The 20,519-nt window shown below is 41.5% G+C and overlaps 2 protein-coding genes across 4 annotated transcripts; both read right to left on the minus strand.

Annotated features, from left to right (window-relative positions):
- Window positions 1–73: 73 nt before the first annotated feature.
- fbxo18 (F-box DNA helicase 1) lies at window positions 74–15,397 on the minus strand. The gene is made up of 21 exons (XM_053415079.1): window positions 15,078–15,397; window positions 13,516–13,683; window positions 12,964–13,406; window positions 12,089–12,225; window positions 11,550–11,697; window positions 10,972–11,153; window positions 10,804–10,878; window positions 9,999–10,090; window positions 9,219–9,387; window positions 8,733–8,952; window positions 8,557–8,644; window positions 8,363–8,458; window positions 8,125–8,261; window positions 7,490–7,586; window positions 7,163–7,329; window positions 6,067–6,142; window positions 5,754–5,948; window positions 5,346–5,468; window positions 4,695–4,801; window positions 1,835–1,966; window positions 74–1,499 (listed from the first exon to the last, which is right to left on the minus strand). Exons 1-21 carry the CDS (start codon window positions 15,094–15,096, stop codon window positions 1,398–1,400), a joined length of 2,973 nt encoding a protein of 990 aa, XP_053271054.1. The 5' UTR covers window positions 15,097–15,397; the 3' UTR covers window positions 74–1,397.
- Window positions 15,398–16,313: 916 nt separating this feature from the next.
- On the minus strand, window positions 16,314–20,475 carry nudt5 (nudix (nucleoside diphosphate linked moiety X)-type motif 5). 3 transcript variants are annotated; one of them, XM_053415089.1, is made up of 9 exons: window positions 20,385–20,475; window positions 19,979–20,052; window positions 19,016–19,083; window positions 18,871–18,923; window positions 18,685–18,792; window positions 18,447–18,542; window positions 18,209–18,319; window positions 17,539–17,592; window positions 16,314–17,432 (listed from the first exon to the last, which is right to left on the minus strand). In XM_053415089.1, the coding sequence occupies exons 2-9, from the start codon at window positions 20,042–20,044 to the stop codon at window positions 17,323–17,325; spliced, it is 666 nt and encodes a 221-aa protein (XP_053271064.1). In that variant the 5' UTR covers window positions 20,045–20,052; window positions 20,385–20,475; the 3' UTR covers window positions 16,314–17,322. The 3 variants fall into 3 exon arrangements, 1 of the variants encoding a protein (XP_053271064.1); XR_008333844.1 differs by having other exon boundaries at window positions 17,539–18,319; window positions 19,979–20,090; window positions 20,385–20,472; XR_008333845.1 differs by lacking the exon at window positions 20,385–20,475 and adding an exon at window positions 20,146–20,378 and having other exon boundaries at window positions 17,539–18,319.
- Window positions 20,476–20,519: the final 44 nt, after the last annotated feature.

The raw sequence follows: 20,519 nt of genomic DNA on the forward strand, positions 1-20,519 counted from the left end.
GAAATGGTAGCTACATCCCTGGTTGTGTGTGACACTGTTTGTTCATGCATGGTGTTGATAAAGGTCATGACTTATTTTATACATATATATCCATTGTATATACGGAAAACTGAATGTAATGCAAATTGTATAAAAATAGTTTTCACTGTTTTGCCTTAATTTATTATTGTCACAGTGACTTTAGCCTCTGTAATATGTGCTACTTAGTGGCATTAACTCATGTTCTGTTAAAATGCAAACATGGCCTTTTGACAATTTATTTTATTTATCTCACTTGTCTTTCCTCCTGTCATGTAAATAGCATTTTCTTTCTTTCTATCTTACCTTGATTAAGGTCACACTTGGAACAAGCAATACTTAAATTAAGACATGTGGCATATTAGTCGCATTATATAGAGATGTATACGTGTAAATGGCATTATAGGGTCCTATGCTCTGTAATATGTAAAAAGCAACGTCAATGGAATAATGTATTAGCAACTCATGTAAACATAAATCAGTGTAATGTCTTATTCAAAATAAAGTCAATAGTCCGAATATTGCCCTCCATGTAAATATGATGTGTGTCGCTGTAGAAAATTAAATCTGCTAAAACACAATATGCGAGAGTATCTCAATTGTTTCACTTTACAAGTTCAGCTGAATGAGTTCTCCAAACATGTCCAGACAATTTCCTGTTATATTCTCGTGTCAGGCTTGAGTGGAGGGAAAGTTCAGTAGCTCAGTCAATTTTATAAACCTGTAATAACATGTTTGAGAATTTCTAATGTGTGAAATGTGTTGTAAGCGGCAGGAAATCTGATAAGGATTATTAAACCTTCCCCATCAATCAATGTTCGTTGATGGTTCTCGGAAGCTGTTTTGTTTTTGATTAGTCTTCACTGGAACTGTGGTCAGTGAACCGCAAAAAAAAGGGGATGCTTAGATAGCAGCTGTTGGGCAGTGGAGACTTGGAACAGAGCGAGCTTCAGTCAGAGGAAACCATCGTACACACAGGAGTTGAGGATTGTTAACGCTTTAGCCTGACCAGCAAAAAGTGACATGCAGAGGAAATAAATACACTCGTAAACCCATTTGTCCGCATATTTACGTTTTGAGTCAATGTTTGCATGAAAACACGTTGCTCCTTTAATGTCAGTCCTCCAGAGTATCACTGGCTGCTATCGGCTGATTATCTCAACCGTACATTATAGAGCAATCCCATTAATCTCACAGAGAGATACAATCACAGGAAACAGTTTTAAAAAACAAGATCACATGGCAGTCATTCAGCAGTGATTGCTGCTCTCGCTTCCTATCCTGAACAGTGCATTGAAGGTCACTAACAACTTCTAGTAAACAAATAAAAACATTTAAAAAAGCCACGGACGATAGGCTGACCAAATTGTCCTGGTATTTCAGCCGTAGATATGCTCATCAAACATGAGGAGGGCTGTAGGTCCGATGCGTACCCACACACATCCCTCGCACAGCAGGCCGCCGTCGGACACGCCATCAGTCTAGACACAGACAAATGAGGGAGGCTTTAAAAAATAAATCATAGCGAGCTGAAAGTATAACAACACGAGACTTGACAGTGTAATTTTAACACTGACTCTAATGCGAACTGGTTAGTTCAGGCAACCAAAACATTCCTAGATGTACACAGTCTAGGATTTAGGCGGCGTTAGAATATGTATTATCTGAAAAACCCCCCACTAACATCTGGCTCGTGTCTGCAACAGTGAGGCGTTTCATGGCGGTTAAGGGGTTTACGTTTAAAAAAGCCTGCGTACAGTACACCCGATTATTTCGGTGGAAAAGAGGTATGAGTGAGGGTTAGACATTTCCTTACAAATGGCTTCTGTTGTGTGGACATGATGAACGCCGAGCTCGGCATGATGGGGTGTAAACAGTTGAGGGAGCAAGTGAGCGCCTCGCCCTCCTTCCTCACGGAGCTGGCCATCTGCGACTTCAAGAAGTAATCCTGTCGACGATGTGGTGGAGAAAAGATTGTGGCACACAGATTAGATTGTTGTACCAGAACATCGATATATGCATAGTTTTAAAAAATATATAATTTTTTAAGTGTACAGGCTTTTGGTGTATGCTTTTTTCCAAATCCAATAATGCCAGTTTAAATTATCTAAACTTTGTAATTGAGAGAATTAGTTCTAGTCTTAATGAGCAGTTGTGCTGTTAGCATTACACCCATTTCTGCCTTTTTTTACTCAATGTTGTCTGCACTGTAAAAACACAACAAATCCTTAGACCTAAACAGATGAACGTTACCAGTAGCGACAAGTATTTCTGGTACAAACTCATCGGACCTGTGGGATTGCAAACATGCAGAACACATTCAAGGGTTTTGTCATCCTCAGAGATTAACAGATAAATCTAAGTTCATGTTGCTGTGCAGGTTGTTTGGATCGACAAAGAGGGGGTCACACACTGAACTCATTGAATCATCGGTCTATACACACTCCAGAGGCCTGTACTCTTGCATATGCATCTAATCTGTGTTTTATTGCCAAGAATGTTGCCTTCTGGATCCCGTCTCTGGCCCCTGTTGTTCTCTAGAGGAGGGCGTCAGAAGGACATCTGTTGGCTGAGTGCAGCAAAGTGGAGACTTTGGCCTCAATGACCCTTCCCTTGTCTTTTTAGACAGTAAACTAAGTGTAATTATTTTTTAGACTTCCAGTTATTTAGATAGTATTTGAATAAAACTGTTTTTTTCCCTAGTTTATTGATTTACAAAGGGAGCAGATTCAGATCTGCTCTGTTTGTGCTCTAACTGTGCGCTTGCACTCAGATACTTTGGTGATTGGACTGATGTCCTGTGCTCCAGCTTCAGCTCTTCCAAACCAGTAGAATAGAATGCCGGGTGTAGTGTTGAAAAATGAAATTTTCCTGCCCTCGTTGTGGGTGAATCAGTCCTGGTCCCATCAGGGCTGTTGCTTTAACCGGGTTCGTAGCATATGCAATAAAGGCCATTTTATTGACTCTTAATTATAAAATAAAGCCCTGGAGGGCAGGAGTGCAAGAACCCAGTTAAAGTAACCGCTACACCTGGCATTCTATTGAATTTCAACAGACTTGTTGCACAAAACATCAATGACACAGGTGGAGAAGACAACAATGGTTTGGCGAGATGAGCCAAGGTTTAGATATATTTGTCCAATAGAGGAGCTCCACATGACTACTAATGCTATGTGGCCACTGTGACTTGGGGGGGATTATAATTCTCCTTTTTGCAAGGGCAGCTCAGATTTGGTGATAACAATACAACTGCTAACTTGATAACTTTCTGTAGCCAGGTCTCCCTGATGCATCCAATAGACGTCACCTGTCTCCAGAAAGGCCTCATTCCTTCACCCTGAAAGATCTCATTCTCAACGAGTTGCAAGTCAACGCAGCAGGAAACACACAGGTGTTCTAGTCAAGGGTCCCAGTATGCCTGACAGTGAACCAGCTACAACTATTATTAAATGTATAATTATTTTTTTATTTACAGTAGGGCTTTACCTTATGTGATGTTTCTGCTGTGACAGAGGGGTAGTGTGTTGTAGTGCTGTAAACGGGTTCTCATCCACAAGAGGAACAACAGAATATTTTCTGTTTTTACGCCACAGAAAAGGTGCTGACGCGAGTTCATGTGGTTCAACCGAAATGTGAGGTGGACGAGTGTTGAAGCTGTGGTAACGGCTTCTCTGGAGGAATCGTTTTGTTTCCATATTCCTCATTACTATCTTGAAATGTATTAACCTTTAACATGCGTTAGTGATAAACTTCCAAGTGACGGCAATAGACATCGATTCATACAAAGTGGGAAACAGAGCTCGGAACAAGCAAGGAGAAGTTCAAGCAGGGAAGTGCTGAGTTCAATACAGTTTGGTTCCGGGTTTTGTGGAAGCCTATTGTAAAGATTTTTCTGGTACAACTACTTTATATCAAAAACCATTGTTGTCTTCTCAACCTGTGTCATTGATGTTTTGTGCAACAAGTATGTTGAAATTCAATAGAATGCCAAATATAGCGGTTACTTTAACTAGGTTCTTGGCACATTCATATCGACGGGTCATTAAACATGAATGAAAACATAATTATTAATACTATGTATGTACACGTAAGAATACTTTACTACTGTAGATCCCTACCAATTGTACATACTGTATCTTTAAGTAAAAAAAAGCAGTTTTTCTCTAACAGTATTTTTACTGAGCGGTATGCAGCTTCCAAATCCCTTCCACCGTCCTAACAGTTCCAATGATGCTCTGTCATATTTCAGATTGAGTTTGAGAACCCAACGGTCATTAGTCATTATACCCACTGATGCCTTTGTTACTTAAGCGGACTCCTTTCACCACATCTGACTTTTACAAATCTGAAAATAGCAGCAGATCAACTGGGTCCACTTTGCACCAGGTGGCCAACTTGGGGCTGTGGAGCCTGAAGGTGAACTTCAAGTTCTAAAAGTTGAACTCAAAGTAGATTGCTCTTGGAACGCCTCCTCTTTCATGTTATCGTTTTATCAGAGGCAATATTGTTAATAGAAACTACTGAAAGTAGTTGTTGTGACCGGCTACACGAGAAGTCATGTGTAAGACACACTTGGAATAGAAAAGATATTATACTAGTATCTGTGTGTACGTAATGACTAAAACAGAGGAAGCATTCAGAATAAAAAGTGAGGGGCATTGTCTGACATGTCCTACCCCGTCCACTGTGAGGATATTGTAGATGCTCTTGGTGATGATCAGCGTTGTCTTGGCACGAGTCACCGCCACATACAGCAGGTTCCACTCATCGTCAGGAATGTTTGCTGAACAGGAAAGAGAAGGAAAATATAATAACTTCCCAGAAGAGGGACCTACACTAAAAGTATTCAAACAGTTTCTACTGGTCAGTACTTAATGCTTTGTCCAAGTTTGAACCATAGCCTGTGAACTTCTTAGTCCAACACCATTAATGTGGCCAATATGGCAATATATTGGACAATCCTTTTAAAAATAAAAACACAAACACTTTCAGAAAGAGCCTTGATGCCATTTACTGGCTACGTGTCTCTCACACTCACACACACACACACACACACACACACACACACACACACACACACACACACACACACACACACACACACACACACACACACACACACACACACACACACACACACACACACACACACACACACACACACACAAAATCAGCAGGAAACCACATCTGCAAATAGCTTCTATCAGCGGTTCTAAAGAGCCAACCTCACTGAGTTTGGATATCACTTTGTAATGTCCAAACACAAGAGACTGTGAGTAACAGAAATATAAAATGTGTAGAAGAGAAGAGTCCAAGATAATACTCACTGAAGAAGAGGAGCTTGTCCTGCAGAAGGTGCCCGGGAGTGGGAACCAGGGCAAAGTCCTCGCTGATCATAACAGTGTCGAACTCAAGACCTTTAGCCTTGTGGACCGTTCCAACTATGAAGTCTGGAACATGAGATGAGTGCAAAACAAAGCAGTCATCATTGCAAAATGGGTTTTCAGGGATTTTAAAGAGGGATGTTGTAATTCAAACAATCGTATTCAATTTAATTCTTAAAGAGCAAACACAGGTAAAAAAACACATTCATCAAGGTGCTATGGCGGTGAAAATATCTGCACACACACACACAGAGTTTAAAGTTGTCGGCGTGATTTGAAAAAATTCCCACAAAGACAAACACATCTGTCACTTGAGTTCACATTATTTCAGCGAGTCGTGTGCCTGCAAACCTGCTTTGCGAAAGTCTTTCTCGAAGCAGCTGTCCAGGCGCTTCACCAGTTTGGGAATCCGACTCCTATATTTTTCAACGATGATGACTTTGCTCGCCAGCTCCAAGTCCTCCGTCTGATCGATGTATTGCTTCAGGGCGTGGAAGGAACTGCGATTTTTCTTTGCAAAGGAGCGAATGAGGGGATCCTTGAAGGCTGAAGACAAGGTAACATGAATGGCAAGGTGAGCGTGTTTCGTAAAAAAAAAAGAAGGGAAATAATAATATAAAATTTGCAGGATTGTTTAATGCATGTGCATTTGCAAGCGCCTCACCATTTGGTTCTTGGTCTGGCGCTTGCATCAGTCGCCAGATGTCCAGGATCCTATTCAGGCCGATGTTTGTAACATCCTGAGGGAGAAGTTGGATCTGTGAGCACTTTATCAACGAGGGCCTTTTACAGTTATCAGTTGTGCATTTAAGTTTGTTAAAACCTGATGTTGTATTTCGAACTCTGATCATTTTATGCTGAGAATTACAAATTCTGAATTTTTTCCCCCACACTAAACTCTTATCAGATGACCTCTCATGTGTGGTTTTGCGTTTCTGTTAAAAGGGGGTTTTGGTAGTTTCTCCTCACTCTTGCTGAGGGTAGACTATGTGGCACCTTGTTATGCCCATTGAGACAAATAGTGATTTGTGAATATGGGCTATACAAATAAAACAGCTTTCCATCAACTATGAATAGTGAGTAAGCCTTGCTATAGGTTGATGACTTTTCATTTTGCAAGTTTGATGAAAGATGGTTACCACTTTAATAGCAACAGCCAGCAGTTGGCTATCACTTTTAGTAGAGGGAAATCTTAGCCTGGAACAGAATTATAGACGATAATATAAAGATGGACGTCGCAACTCCACTTCCTCCCACTATTCCAAAAATGAAGCTGAAATGCCCAGGACAGGAACCCTGGGCATTTGGTGTGCACAGTAGTAGTGCTTGCATAGCCTTTTTTTTTTATCATTTAAGTGTCTGAAATGTCCCTTTCTGTTGTCTATGAGAAACGAGAGAGAGAGACGGTATCAATATTCTGATCAAGCATTCAACAAGAAGCCAAATTCACTTGAACCTTCAGACAGAAATAGCACAAGTGCTGATGAATGTCAAGTGTGTGTGTGTGTGTGTGTGTTTTCATCTGTGTTTGTCTGTCTGTTTGTTGTTAGGTAGCAGGATTATGCTAAAACTACAGGATGGATACCACAATACCTAGTGGAAGGATGAGGCATAGAACAGGAGAGATACTATATAATTTTGGTGTGGGTCTGGATCAGGGGGCAGATCGAGTAATTAGTACTTTCTTTAACATTGTGGAGATAGTTCTCACAATGTTAGTTGTGAGACATTTCCAAGTGTCTGTTTTCATGCACACTCACTCCTATGAAGTGGATCCGGCAGAGCGGGTTGACGTCTGTCAGGCTGACGGCTGTACTGAACACGCTGTAATTGCACCTAGACAAGATGGCAATCTTCCCCGGGTTAGGACTCACACCCGTCCTCACAATCTCTAAGGTCTCGACTGCAGCCTGGTCAAACACACCACCTACAAAAGGGACAGACAGCACAAACACGTGTCTAATCTAAAAATCAACCAATCGAGTCTCCTAATGTCTTATTAGATCAAGTTTAAGGGGCATTGAAATCGAAGTCCCTACATTTTCAAGAAGAGAAAATATTACAAGGCAACCATTGGCTGTACTTACCCTTCTGCTTGCCTCCTACCAGAGTCTTCTGGACTCGCTTACACACTTTGAGGATGGTGGCTGCCACGTAGGCGATCTCCGCACCAAACCGAAAGCTCTGCATAAACACGAGTGCCACAAAGATTCATTTTTTAGATTAACACTCAGTAAAATGTAGAAAGAAATATAGCCTCAGCAATAATTGTAGTGAATATGGTGATGAACAAACCTCACTTCCCTAACAATCGTCCCTAGTCATCAGTATCCTGCACCTAACTTAATAAATTCTAGATAGATGAACAGATTTAACAATAATGTTTCACAAATTAAAAAAATAATTACTGGAACCACTGCAAATGGGTTTATCTAAAACTAAAAGGACAATGACCCATGCTGGAGAAGTGGTAAAGAGGCAGGGACTCATTCTTGAATAGGTTATTAGGAATAAATCTCTTGCCTTGTGGCTATTTGGATTAATACCAAGTTAATTCAATTTTCAAAAAATGTTTTGAAACTCTAAGCAAAGACCCTGAATAAAAATTTGGGGAAAGTTTCAAACTTTCAAACGTTTCTTGCAAGTATCATTCATTTACACACCTCTATTTATTATGTTACATATTCTAAACTTCTCTTATCTGCAGTGTGTATGCGTTTACCCGTGTCAGGTAGTAGATGTGTGTGTGGTCAACAACATGCAGCGCATTGACGGCTCCTCTGAAGGTGTAGATCTGCTGATGAGGATCTCCGACCAGGATCTTCCCACACTTCTGAGACAGCAGCACGTCCATGATGGCTGAGAGGAAGGAAAAAGAAGGCGTCGTCATTCTCACTAAACAAAAAGGAAATCATGCTCTTCCACAATCCTGCAGGTCAGAAACTGCTCTTGATCATCACCTGGAGTGCAGTCCTGGGCCTCATCGATGAAAATGACATCGTACTGGTCAGAGAGGCAGGGTTTTGGGGATTGGAGCTGCCATAATTTGAGATAACCTTTGAATGAAAAGCTCCAGTTACCATGGCTGCATTGTCTCCCTTCAGCTTATAACAGATATTTTATACATTCACTTTTCTTTTTACAGTTGATTTACCATCATGGGTCATGTAGTATGCCTGTGCTCTTTTTTCATTGAAATCTTTCATCTTGTTCCATATTGTCCGTGCATCATGCACAACCAACTAGGATTTCAAAATAAAAGACAGTTAAATTTAATAATTCATCATGAAACTAAAAGCACAAAGTTGTGTCAGCTGTATGCATTTTTACCAATTTTTCATCATCTGTTATAATCGTCTTATTGCCCCTGTTAGATACATGGGTGCTGGCGACATGGCTAGTGGTGATGGTCGGGTCTGCTGAAGCCATGAATGTGTTGAGAGTCGTGGTCAGGACTTTGGCCTTGGTGAAGCCACCTCGGCCTTTAGGCAGCACAGAACTGATGGTATACGGCTTCAGGCTAAAGGTCAGCTTCTGACGATTCTGATACCTGATGCAGGAGAGACCGCAGAGCACAGGAAGTGAAAATAAACAGCTGTCCGTTAGGTAAACGTTTGTACAGAAACCAGGGAAAACAAGTCCAAGGTAATTCTGCTGCCGTGCTTGTTTGTCACACTGGATATAAATGGAAAAAACAGTTATCCACAGACGAATGAGATTTCTTTAGCAAAACAAATGCTACAGTTAGGGTTAGGGTTTTCATGGACCCAAACAGTCTCAATGTATGACTTCTACTTGGAGCATCTGGGTTCTCACATCCGCCCGACATCACTGAAGGCCAACGAGTGGACGGTCTTGCAGTCCACATTCTTGGGGAAGCGGCGCTCCGCCTCACGAGCCACCGACTTATTGAAAGCCACATACAGGAACCGTAGGTGCGGACGCTGCTCGGCATACTTCACCAATGTGGTCGTCTTTCCTGTCCCTGTGACAGACAGCACTGAAGATAAGGTTCTGAGGATAGTTTTTTTCACACTTACCGCACTGATAGAACATATTGACAACCTTTTTCACATCTACAGGCAGATCATGTGTTTCAATGACACATTTAAGACTTTCAGACTACCTCCTAGAATGTTACAAGGGTTTTAAAGATACTTTGTACCAGAACACAGCTGAGAAATGTCTGCAAAACCCCATGATGAGAAATAATCAAAACAACACATTTTCGTATTAGACATCCGAATCCGCTCTTCAGAAAACATTGGAGCCGACATGCAGCTCAAAGAAACCTGTCGCTACATGATAAAACAAATGAAGGTTTAGAATCACGGCTGGTATGGATTAACTGTCTAAAGGAGAAAGAACGCCCCCTGGTGATCTTTCAGATGTTGGGTAATTAAATCTAGTTATGGGTCTGTTTTACACAAACAGGAAATAGTGCAACTACAGTGTTGTGCTAAAATGGTATCTGTGGTTCTTGCATTTACTTGTTGTATTGTGTTGTGTTGTCTGTTTGTGTGTTCTGTGAGTCTAAGGACTGCAGAATGGGCCATGAGGAGCAGTGACTATCCCACCGCCACCAACTCCACGTACCTGCAAAAGCTATGATCTTGACCACATGGTCGTCCTGGATGTCGTGACTGAGGATGTTCTGCTGTTCACAGGTGAGCTGCATCTGAGGCCGCCTGGGAAAAACACACGCACAAAACAAATGTTAAAACAAAATCGAATATCCTTCATTAACGTATTACAAGTTGTACTTCCTCACTTAAAAAGCTTGAGTGACCCAAAGTTACCTTTGATAGCATTGATAACAAACCAAACAAGAAACAACATGATTAGTTCCGATTACTATGGATAAATGTTGGTACTTTTTAGAAAACCACTAAAAGCAATAAGGCTTTAATTGACATGTTCTAATCTGCATAAAAAAATCATGCAGGATCTGGTCGGGGCTTTAGTCATGCTAACATCAAATAACTGAATGTGAACTTTGGCTGTAGCATGATCCTTGTTGGTGTCATATGAGCTGGCGTGAGTATTTCTAAAACTGCTGGGATTTCTACCCGCAATAGACAACAGAAAAGTTTGAAAAACGTCCACCGAGCAGACAAACCATTACATTGGTTAAAAAATAGTAGGTGGAATTTAGGGTTGCTGCCATTCTCTGTGTTATCGGTGTCCAGCCACATACTGATTACATAACTTGGCCACAGGTCCGTTTTTTTAACAAACATAAAACCTATTTGTTTCATGTCTGTTTATCAATGGTAGCGCTCACAGTCATCAAATAAAGAATCTTTAATTAGTAAAATACTGGTGAGCCGACACTGCAAATATTATGAATGATAAACAAAGTAGGATTGACTTATTTCTCAGACAAAATGTTTAACCTCACCCATTCTGAGTGGATCCGACAGAAAAGGGCCCGTTCTCCATCAGCTGAAGCACATAGTAGATGTTGTAATGCGACCTGAAGAGGCAGAGAAGAAGAAAAATCATGGGGAGGATGACATGAAGTGATAAAGGATGTGGGAAGATAAATGGGGACATTTGGGAGTTTTACCTGTTACTTATCCGGATTTGACTTCTGTCTAAAGCCAGCAACAGCATGGCCATGTGGCTGAGGTACTCTGTAATGGCAGAGTGTGACATGCACCCGGAGAGCAGAGACACCAAGTCCTGCACGTCACCAACATTCTCACTTAGGATCAATATGATCGCCATGGCTGCAAATGGGTTGGGACCCTGGAGATCAGACACGAATCGTGTAAAGATTTCACATTTTTCTCAAAGTTGTCATTTATCGCTTATTTAATACATTTGAATTGAATAGATACAGATCTTTGTTTTCAATCCACAACAAATTGCAAACACTGGTATTTTTTTCATCAAGATCTATAAATTGTTCTCTGAGAAATAAATGAAAATGTTGAAAAATGTTCCATCTTGCATTGTTAAGGAATCCTGGATCCAACCTTACAATACTTAGAAACTCGGGAAATAAGCTGCTTGTAAAAAGTGTTTGAGTCAGTTGAAGACAAAGTAGACACCACATACGCCTCATTTTGACACATTTAACTTAATTTTCTACACTTGATTATACAATGAATTGTGAGTTTTGTTTGTGTGTGTGAATTGTACCTCAGAGCCGTGGTTAAAGTACTTCTGAATATCAGGAATACGTAATCTCATGGAGGCCTCAGCCAAAGGAAAGAGGTGATGTTTCTTAACACACACCAGGATGTCCTCAGGACTCACACGCTCTCCAACCTTATGTTGAGCCATCAAACTGAAACACACACACACACACACACACACACACACACACACACACACACACACACACACACACACACACACACACACACACACACACACACACACACACACACACACACACACACACACACACACACACACACACACACACACACTATTTACCACAATATATGCTTATGCAATTTTACACAATATTATTTAGCCACACTGAATCAGTAAATAAGGATCAGATAAAATAATGCTTTTAACGTTTTCATAAATCTACACGGATTTGTGTTCCTTTCTACAGTTGCTTAGCTTTGTCTATTTGGAAAATGTTTTATATCATCATTCAAATAAACAGTAGACACCCATTTGAAAGTTGTGTAGTGTGATCTTGGCTTTAGTAAATGCAGACTTACACAACGAGATGTCGTATGCTGTGCCGTTCTAATGCTGGTTCTGTTATGCCGTTGTCCTTCAGCTTGGACACCATCTCCAGCTCGGCGTCCTTCTCTCTCATCATGTAGCGGTAGTATTGTTTCTTGAAGGGCAAAAACTGAAAAGAGAAACACAAAACGTCCAAGTTCATTTGGTGAGCTTAATTTTGCCTCTGAGTTTTGGACAAAGTCATGCGATATATTTATGACGTAGGAAAGTTGATCAGGTGAACAAAACTTTTTTTCTAATGACAAATCTGCTGAAACCCTTCCCTCTCTATATATACACCTGCCCTATAAGACTAAGGTGCAGCATCTGAGGGTTTTTGCACAGTGACATAACCGATGGAATAGACTATGCAGAGTGTGCTTTAAAAAATGGGGGTTATATAGGTTTAGTTTTTCAGAACTAAACAATTACTTTTTTTAATTTATTCGTAATAACAGATATTCTTGTTGAAACAGGGTAACAGTCTTTTACAGTGTTGCATTATGGGTCGTTTATACCCTTAAACCTTTGTCCATCCTAGGAGAGACATTCCTCTCTTGCGACTCCTTTGAAGTTTCTGTTATGTCCCCCGTTAAAAGTATTTTTGGGGAGTTTTACCTCACTATGGTCGAGGGTTTAAGTGCAGAAGATGTTGAATCAAATTGTTATGTGTCAATATGGGTTATACAGTGTGCTAAAGGTCTTGTTTTTACCAACGTTCTTTTGTCAAGTGCACAGAGTGATCAATCATAAAAATGTGACAGGCTACTTCTGGACAAGCTTTCTTTAAATTTGTTTCACTATTATTCCTGCTAATTCCTGAGTGTATGTGAAGATGAAATTCAGTACAAACTGTGTTTTGTTTCACCTTAGTGTCCTGGACAATGCTCCTCCAGTGATGACAGACAAGGCTGATGCTGCGGTAGAGGTCCTGGGCGGGGATGTAGCCCAGCACCTGCCTCAGCACCTCCAATGGAAGGTCATCTATGCAGCCCTGGGGCTGCAGAAGGTCCTTGCTGCTGCCTACCAGCCCATAGTGAGCATCAGGAAGGGCCTCCACCTCCTCTTCCTTTTTGTGATTGTCTCTGTCATATATTTCAAAGTCATCTACCCCAAACATTTCCGCCGTCATTCCCTCCAGGTAATCCACCTTCTCCTCAGAAGCTAGCAGAGAGGAATCGTCAATCTCCTCCTCCTCCTCATACTTTTCCTGAGATTCTGAGGAGAGTGCAGCAGCAAGGAGGCTGTCATCATCAATCTCATCAACCTCCTCTTCCTCCTCTAGTTCGAGCTGAGGCTGTGAAACCATCCCTTGAAAGTGATAGAGAAAGGACAGTCACTAAATATATGTCATGCACAGATGTCCTACTTTCGGTGTTTCATTCATTTGACCATCAGTGATATTAAAAAGTGTCATTACCACACTTCCGTCGCTTGTTGGTCGTTCTGGGGAAAAGCCACTTGTTTGGCTCACAGCTGCCCTGCCCCTGGTTGAAGGTGAGGGGCTGGGTAAGGGCATTAGTGCCCTCTGCACTTTGTCCCAGTTCATCACACTCGTTTGCATTCAGGTGCCTCCTCTTGACCTTTGCTTGGAAACCAAAGCACACAACATTTTGTAACGCCAGCATGACACAAGCTAATGTATTGGGATTGATCCTATATACTGTCAGCTACTTAGTAGTATATCTACAAAGGTAAACAACCTGTTTAGTCAGTGTAGCACCAAATTACAACAGAGCTTCAAATGTTATAGAGAGACAGCCAAAACATCAACAACACAATGAGGTGATGATGGAGTCCATGGAGAGAAGTGGTGAAGAGAGGAGGAAGAGGGGAGAAGGAGTGTGAAAATGGTGCTATCTCCCCCTTTTTCACTCGGCCTTCTCTCCCTATATTAAAACACTTTGTCATTTGAATTTTGTTAATCTGTTGTGTTGACAGTTTATTTTGTTGTGTTGGTTATGTTGCTCTGTTTGGTTGTTATTGGGCCAGCTACGTGAGGTCAGATCAGCAGGTCGATCAGGGAGGGTGACAACAGGTTTGCACAATAAGGTCTGTGAGACAGGACGAGCTGGGCAGACTCATGGGGACAGAGAATGGGTGAAGTGCGCTGCATCAGATTAGACTTTAGTCAACCTATTGCATTTATCTGCTGGATTTGTGCAGGTAGGTCGAATTGTGAGGTCAGCAGGAGCCCGGAGTCCAAACTTGGTCTTGAGTATGGCTTCTCTTCGTCTTTCTTTTAAGCTCACCTCATACTTGCCAGCACAGGTGGTAGGTTCCAGGCAGGTGAGGCTATAAAGGTGAATGCCATTCAGTAGTGAGAGGGGGAGAGTAGAGTTGGCGGCTTGCGGTGAGGCTGCAGTTTTTTCTAGTTTTAGATTTATTTCTATTTCTTCGTGGTAAGAGGAGGAGGAAGAGGAGGTAACTGGTGAAGGAAGAGGAGGACCAGGATCGAACTGGTAAAGAGAGGAGGAAGAGGAGATAACTGGTGAAGGAAGAGGAGGACGAGGAGCGAAAGGGTAAAGAGAGGGGGAAGAGAAGATAACCGGTGAAGGAAGAGGAGGACGAGTAGAACAGTGGTAAAAGAGGAGGAAGAGGAGGTAACTGGTGAAGGAAGAGGAGGACCAGGATCGAACTGGTAAAGAGAGGAGGAAGAGGAGATAACTGGTGAAGGAAGAGGAGGACGAGGAGACCAGTGGTAAGAGGAGGAGGAAGAGGAGAGAAGTGGTGAAGAGAGGAGGAAGAGGAGATAACTGGTGAAGGAAGAGGAGGACGAGGAGAGCAGTGGTAAAGAAAGGAGGGTGGGCGGTGCGAGAAAAGACACCAGGAACAGTTTGCTATTGTCTTAAAACCATAAGACCGTGTTTCCCCTTTCTCCTCAGTACAGGTGAACATTTCTTTAAGTGGCCTTAGAAGAACTGCGAAATTTAGAACAAAACCTAGGAGGTGTGTTCAAGTCTTTGTTATGGATGTCCTTACCTTTCACAGCCACCTCCATCGTCGGGCCTACCAAACATTTAAGCCAAGCAGAAACTCTCCGTCCTTAGCAGGTTAGGCTCCATGAAAGTAAACAGTGACTGGAGCTAGCTTGTTCAACGCTGTCCTCCCGGTTTTTGCTAAATACACAACTGTGACTCACGCTCGTTGATTTAAACAGAGTCAATAAACACCATTGCCGACTTGTTGATGTGTGTTTGTAATGAAAAGAGAGAATCTACTTCTAAGAAGCTAAAAGCTGCGGCTCTAAAGTTTGAGTCGTAGGTGAAGAATGCCTGCACATGATTGGTCAGCGACTTCTTCTCCTCCCCTTCTTTGAATTGTATCGGTAAACTAGCTTAAAGGTGCAGTATCGCCACCTGCTGGACTGGAGTTTGATGGTATAGTTCGGTTCGCTTGTAATAAACAGTGATAACAAAATTATAATATTAAAATGTGTGGAAAAGTTTAGTGCATTTGTGAAAGCAGATTTATACTTAAACTAGGATTCGACAACTAAACGATATCAATCATCACAATATGATTTTATCAATAGCAGTAGAACACAAGTCTTATATGTATCGATAAATATTGTTCGAGCACTGTGAAGCTTTTATCTCTGCTCAAAAAGAAGAGTTTCAAACCAAAACCGTCAGCATCAGATGATTGATATTAGTGCAGGGTCACAGCGCCTCCTACTGATCAGTGTGAAAATGAAGTTGTAACATTGTCCAATTGACACAAAATTGCTCATGCTACATCAGAGCCCCTATTTGAACAGATAAGTGAGTGAAATGTACCAAGTTGACTCAATATCACAAACACACACACATACCTCAGTATTTACTTTCCCTAAGTATAACAAAAACACTTAAAATACCTTGTGTCCCTCATTTATTTTAGAATGCCATATGGCTTGGCTGCAAATGGTGTGTGCACTGTGCACTACATGCCTTTTTGTGTGCAGGCATAAATAGCTCTGTTGCCACTGCAGCTATAAAGGGTGTGTCAACAGCAGAGGAAAACGAGCAGGGGAAAGAAGGAGCACTGAAGGAAAATCCACTAACTGTAATTAAGTCAAATCCACAGAATTTGGACCTAAAGACACAGTGTAGCCTGTCCATATGGGTGAGACCTGCTGAATGGGCTCATGTCCATCAGTTTCATGGATCTTTGTTTGGTAGTATTTTTGTGTTATCACAATGACAAACAAATAAAAGAACAGAAGCCCACAGAACATAGGTAGTATGACATTTATTCATTAGTCAGTAATATCTAGGCTAATTACAGCATCATAGGTAATTGCACCGTAATGAGGTTAGAGGCACAGCACAGGATATTTCCTTTTGGTCAATTACGGATTTTATCAGAACAGTACATCTGTTGCTCATTTACTATGGAGTCAAAACAAAACTAATTTAGTTAAAACTGTTAATAGTCCAAAATATGTTACTTTTAATACATTGCAGGATATATTTTTCGATTTGGCAGATTGATAGAACTCTGTTAAATGTTTGTATCCAAATCTTTGACTCTTGGAGACTGAAACAAAAACCTTATTTTCAAAGTTCTAGTTGTGAAAAAGAATGAATATATCAAACAAAGAACCAGTTTTAAGAGTTTAGATGGAGTGAGGTGATGTTTTTCCCTCCATATATTCAGCAAAACCTATATTAGGGAATGTAAGGAATGTTTCACAATTACAAGATAAAAAAAAAAATCAAAATAAATGGCATCCTATCAAACTACTTATAATCTCGTAAAAACCTGTTAACAACTGTTAGTCACTTGAGGCATACAAGACTAAAGCCTGAGACATATTCGGCGTTAAGCGTGCAAATACTCGGCCACCGGATTGTGCAGCCTCACGGTGTTTTCCAGTTCCTCCATGCAGAGAGCAAAGCGTGGTCCAGGACATGTAGCGTAACTAGGGCTCCTTCATAGGCTCAGTTTCTTAAACCAAGGTTTTTTTTGTGAGACTTTGATTTTAATGATATGATTTCATAAATGCTGTGTTCAATTTCATTGCATCTTCAGCCATGTTGCTCAATGGACAAATATTAAAATACTGGGTGTGGTTACATGGGGTATAAAGCCACCGTTCGAGTCTAATTCTTCACATGAGGCCTTATTAGAGGAGGGAAATCAACTGTTTCCTTAACTGTGCTTTTTCAAATCTTTCCAGTCCTGTGTAGGAGCCCTAGGAATATGACTAAAGACGGTTATTCCTCTCGATCCCCGGGACGCTTTACTGCTTCAGGACAGGGAGCTCCCTCGGTTTGAAGAAGGCCTGAACCATCCCCATCGCGAAGATGTAAACTTTAGCGTCCACCACAATTTTCTCTTTCTTCATCAGATCTGCAAAATCGAACCAGCAACAAGTACGTTAGCGTTTTTGCGATGGTGTGCTCCATCCTGTTGCTGTCATAAGTTCTCTGCTAAAAAAACAAAACAGTGGTCTCACCGTCTATTTTCGACTGGAATTCATCAAGAGGTAAAAGGATGACTTCTACAAATTCTGGAGAGAGAAGATACAAGTGGTGATGATGTGTGAGGATTTGTCTTATGGACAAAAATGATTATTTCTGAAAAGTGATAAAAAGGTAACTCACCTCCATCGCCTGTGGGAGAACACAACAGGAGATGGTTAAAACTATTTGTATGTTTCAAGCAAACACTTTGATGACACAGAACCGTAGAGTTTTGCTCATTTGAAAACACAAGAAAATCTGTGGGGGTCCATTTTAATACTGTGGCAGATAAGTTAATGTACGGGCATAGAGGCGTATAAATGTGTTGGATTCTTTGTTCTAGTTGAACAAGCTGAACGAGTTTTACTCCCTGAGTGACTACTGACTGACTGTACTCGTTCAACAGCCCCTCTTGTGGATCTTGGTCACAGCTCAGAGTAAATTCAGATTGAGAACGATTAAATGATGACTAACATGGAACAAGAGGTCCGGCATTTGAGAAAGAGTAAGAGGTGGCAGGAATGAAATGAGCCAGAGACTAAATCGTATTACAACTGAGCAAATAAAAGGAATAACTAGTGTGAGAGGATGAGGGGTAAATGTTTAATCAAACAAGAGTAAGGGACCGAACAAATGAATCAGTAGGTGCATGAATGTTTGAACCCTGCTCACCGAGCTGTTGCGTCGGGTTGATATTCTCCATGTCGTCTCCGTTGATGTTGACCATGACGATTTGAGTGGTGCAGTTAGACAGCCCGGGGTCCAGGCAGGTCACTACGATCAAAGTAATAATATTAACACCACACACACACCCAGACTGCACCTGGAAACAAGTGGTAAGAAACAAGCAGGGGAGGCAGCTGATGTATGAGCTGTTCAGTATCTCTCTGTGTGGTGATACCTGGGGTAACTCCCGCTACTTCGCCCTTGAAGCCGGTTTCTTCCTTCAGCTCCCTCAGGGCAGCAACTTCCACCGTTTCCCCCTCGTCGATCAACCCTGAGCACAGCAGACACAGATAATATACACCATTGTATCAGTTGAAACCAAACTATACAGCATATATATTATATCATATCATTATAGTCCCTTCCACAGCTCAAAATAATTGTCCATGCATGCGAGGGGAAAGAAGCCTGACCTGCAGGAAACTCCAGAGAGCAGCATCCCATAGGAGGACGAAACTGCTTCACCATCACTACACAGTCTTTATGGAGCGTCCGTTTCAGGAGGGCGATGATTCCCACACCTGCAGGAGAATCGTGTTAGACTCTGAAGAACTGGACTATAGGCGGACGAGCCAGGGAAAGGGAGGGATATTGCTCACCGTCCACGTCTATGTGGGTCTGCCTCGTTGTCCTCTTCACAGTCTCCCAGGTTCTGGTGGATGGAAAACAGGGAGTGAAAGCAGCTTAAGGGGAAGCAGCTTTGTTTTCTACTTTAAGTGATATTAGTGAGTTATAGAGCAGTACCTGGTGTTTCCAGCTGGGTCCACGTACGTTGTTTTCTCCAGTTTTATCCATTTCCCCGCTGCCATGAGCTGGAACAGAGAGGGCAGCATGAAGACCCTGAGCTAGGACGACCTGAGAGGTACGAAACCCCAAGCCCCAGCATATCTTTGTGTGGAGTCTTTTGTCCCGAGTTAAAGATGTATAGTGTCTTTGGGTCTTAAGTTATTATTAAAGCATCACTTACTGATCCCAATGCTTAACAGCTTAAAAGCTCCATACAAGGAAGAGTTTTAAGAAAAATTACGGTGATGAATGTCGACTTTGTGGTTTTATTCTGTTTTCTATTTGACCCTTTTACTCAGTGACTCACAGTTAAGACTATGGGAAAGAGGATTATGAAAATGGTTTTAACATAGCATCTTTCCCATTTCTGGTCAACAACACCATCATGTAAATGTTTGTATCCACTATAAGTACATAGAGTATAATGTAAAAACTTTATTTTAAGAAGTAGATGGTTACTTTGATTACTTCTTATCGGTGCTGATCTGTGAGACAGCGGTGGGGAAGCAATGACAGAAAGAAATCGGGTCTAGTTGTACAGTTCCTCCTCCAGTTCAATCTAAGCTACAAGGTAAAGCAACGATGACACTCACCAGAAACTGGTTAGGTTAGGTAAACACAGGTTTGTGAAGCTTGTACTTAAAATAGTTAGAGGAGTTGATTCAACTCTGATTGAACACACAGTGTCCTAGATTCAACATTTTAATATATTGTTTTACTCTTTTCACATCCATACTCACAAAAATTCCAATATTAGACTAAATTAGAGCATAAATAAATAGATAATTGTATATTATACACAGTATATATGTTGTTTTGTATACTGTATCTGCACATCAGATCACATTAGATATTATTATAGACTGATGCATCCAGTTTGGTTCAGAGGAGAAATCCTCTTGTGGGAAAAACCAAGCCTACCTCCTCGTCCACTATGTGTGGGGCTGTGGTCACTTTGGGCTCCTCACTGTTGCTCATTGTTGACATTGTGACGACTGTAAACGGACGAGAAGACAATTCGACAACTTTAAACCTGGATGGAACACGACATCAGACGAGGCTTCGGTTACAAACCCCAGTTTCCAGACCTTTTCATGAACAGTCTGTGGTCGAGACGGGAGGTTTGTGGTCATGTGTTGCTCAATTAGCTGCTGCAACACACACAGAGCCAACTCTGACCGAGAGGGACGTGTACAGTCCCGGCTGCGGTTAGCTTCTCTGCTAGGTGTGCTAGCTGCTCCACATGACAACACGTTGGAAGCTCGTGTGTTTTTTAAACTTTATAATAATCTGGAAAAATGGAGGAAAACAACTAAAGTTAACTCACGTGAAACTGCAGCCGCGCGTTAGTGGTTAGTCGTGGTGGAAGAGATGTACAGAAGCACAGATGGGTCACTCCGCTAGCACTTCCGGTAGGGCAAACATAACCCAAGTTAAGTTCCTAAAAGACTGCATTTATTAA

This window comes from Pleuronectes platessa, chromosome 22 (genome assembly GCF_947347685.1).
Source record: "Pleuronectes platessa chromosome 22, fPlePla1.1, whole genome shotgun sequence".
In the NCBI taxonomy this organism is placed as follows: domain Eukaryota; kingdom Metazoa; phylum Chordata; class Actinopteri; order Pleuronectiformes; family Pleuronectidae; genus Pleuronectes; species Pleuronectes platessa.

Excerpts from the sequence above, each read along its gene's own strand:
- fbxo18 (XM_053415079.1), bottom strand. Across the intron at positions 6,143-7,162 it reads GCCGGATCCACTTCATAGGA|GATGTTACAAACATCGGCCT; the intron begins GTGAGTGTGCAT and ends CTTCTCCCTCAG. Across the intron at positions 1,500-1,834 it reads CCACACAACAGAAGCCATTT|ACTGATGGCGTGTCCGACGG; the intron begins GTAAGGAAATGT and ends GTCTGTGTCTAG.
- nudt5 (XM_053415089.1), bottom strand. The coding sequence starts at position 20,044 with ATGTCAACAATGAGCAACAGTGAGGAGCCCAAAGTGACCACAGCCCCA. Across the intron at positions 18,543-18,684 it reads CTCTCTGGAGTTTCCTGCAG|GGTTGATCGACGAGGGGGAA; the intron begins GTCAGGCTTCTT and ends TGCTGTGCTCAG. Across the intron at positions 17,433-17,538 it reads ATTCCAGTCGAAAATAGACG|ATCTGATGAAGAAAGAGAAA; the intron begins GTGAGACCACTG and ends TCGATTTTGCAG.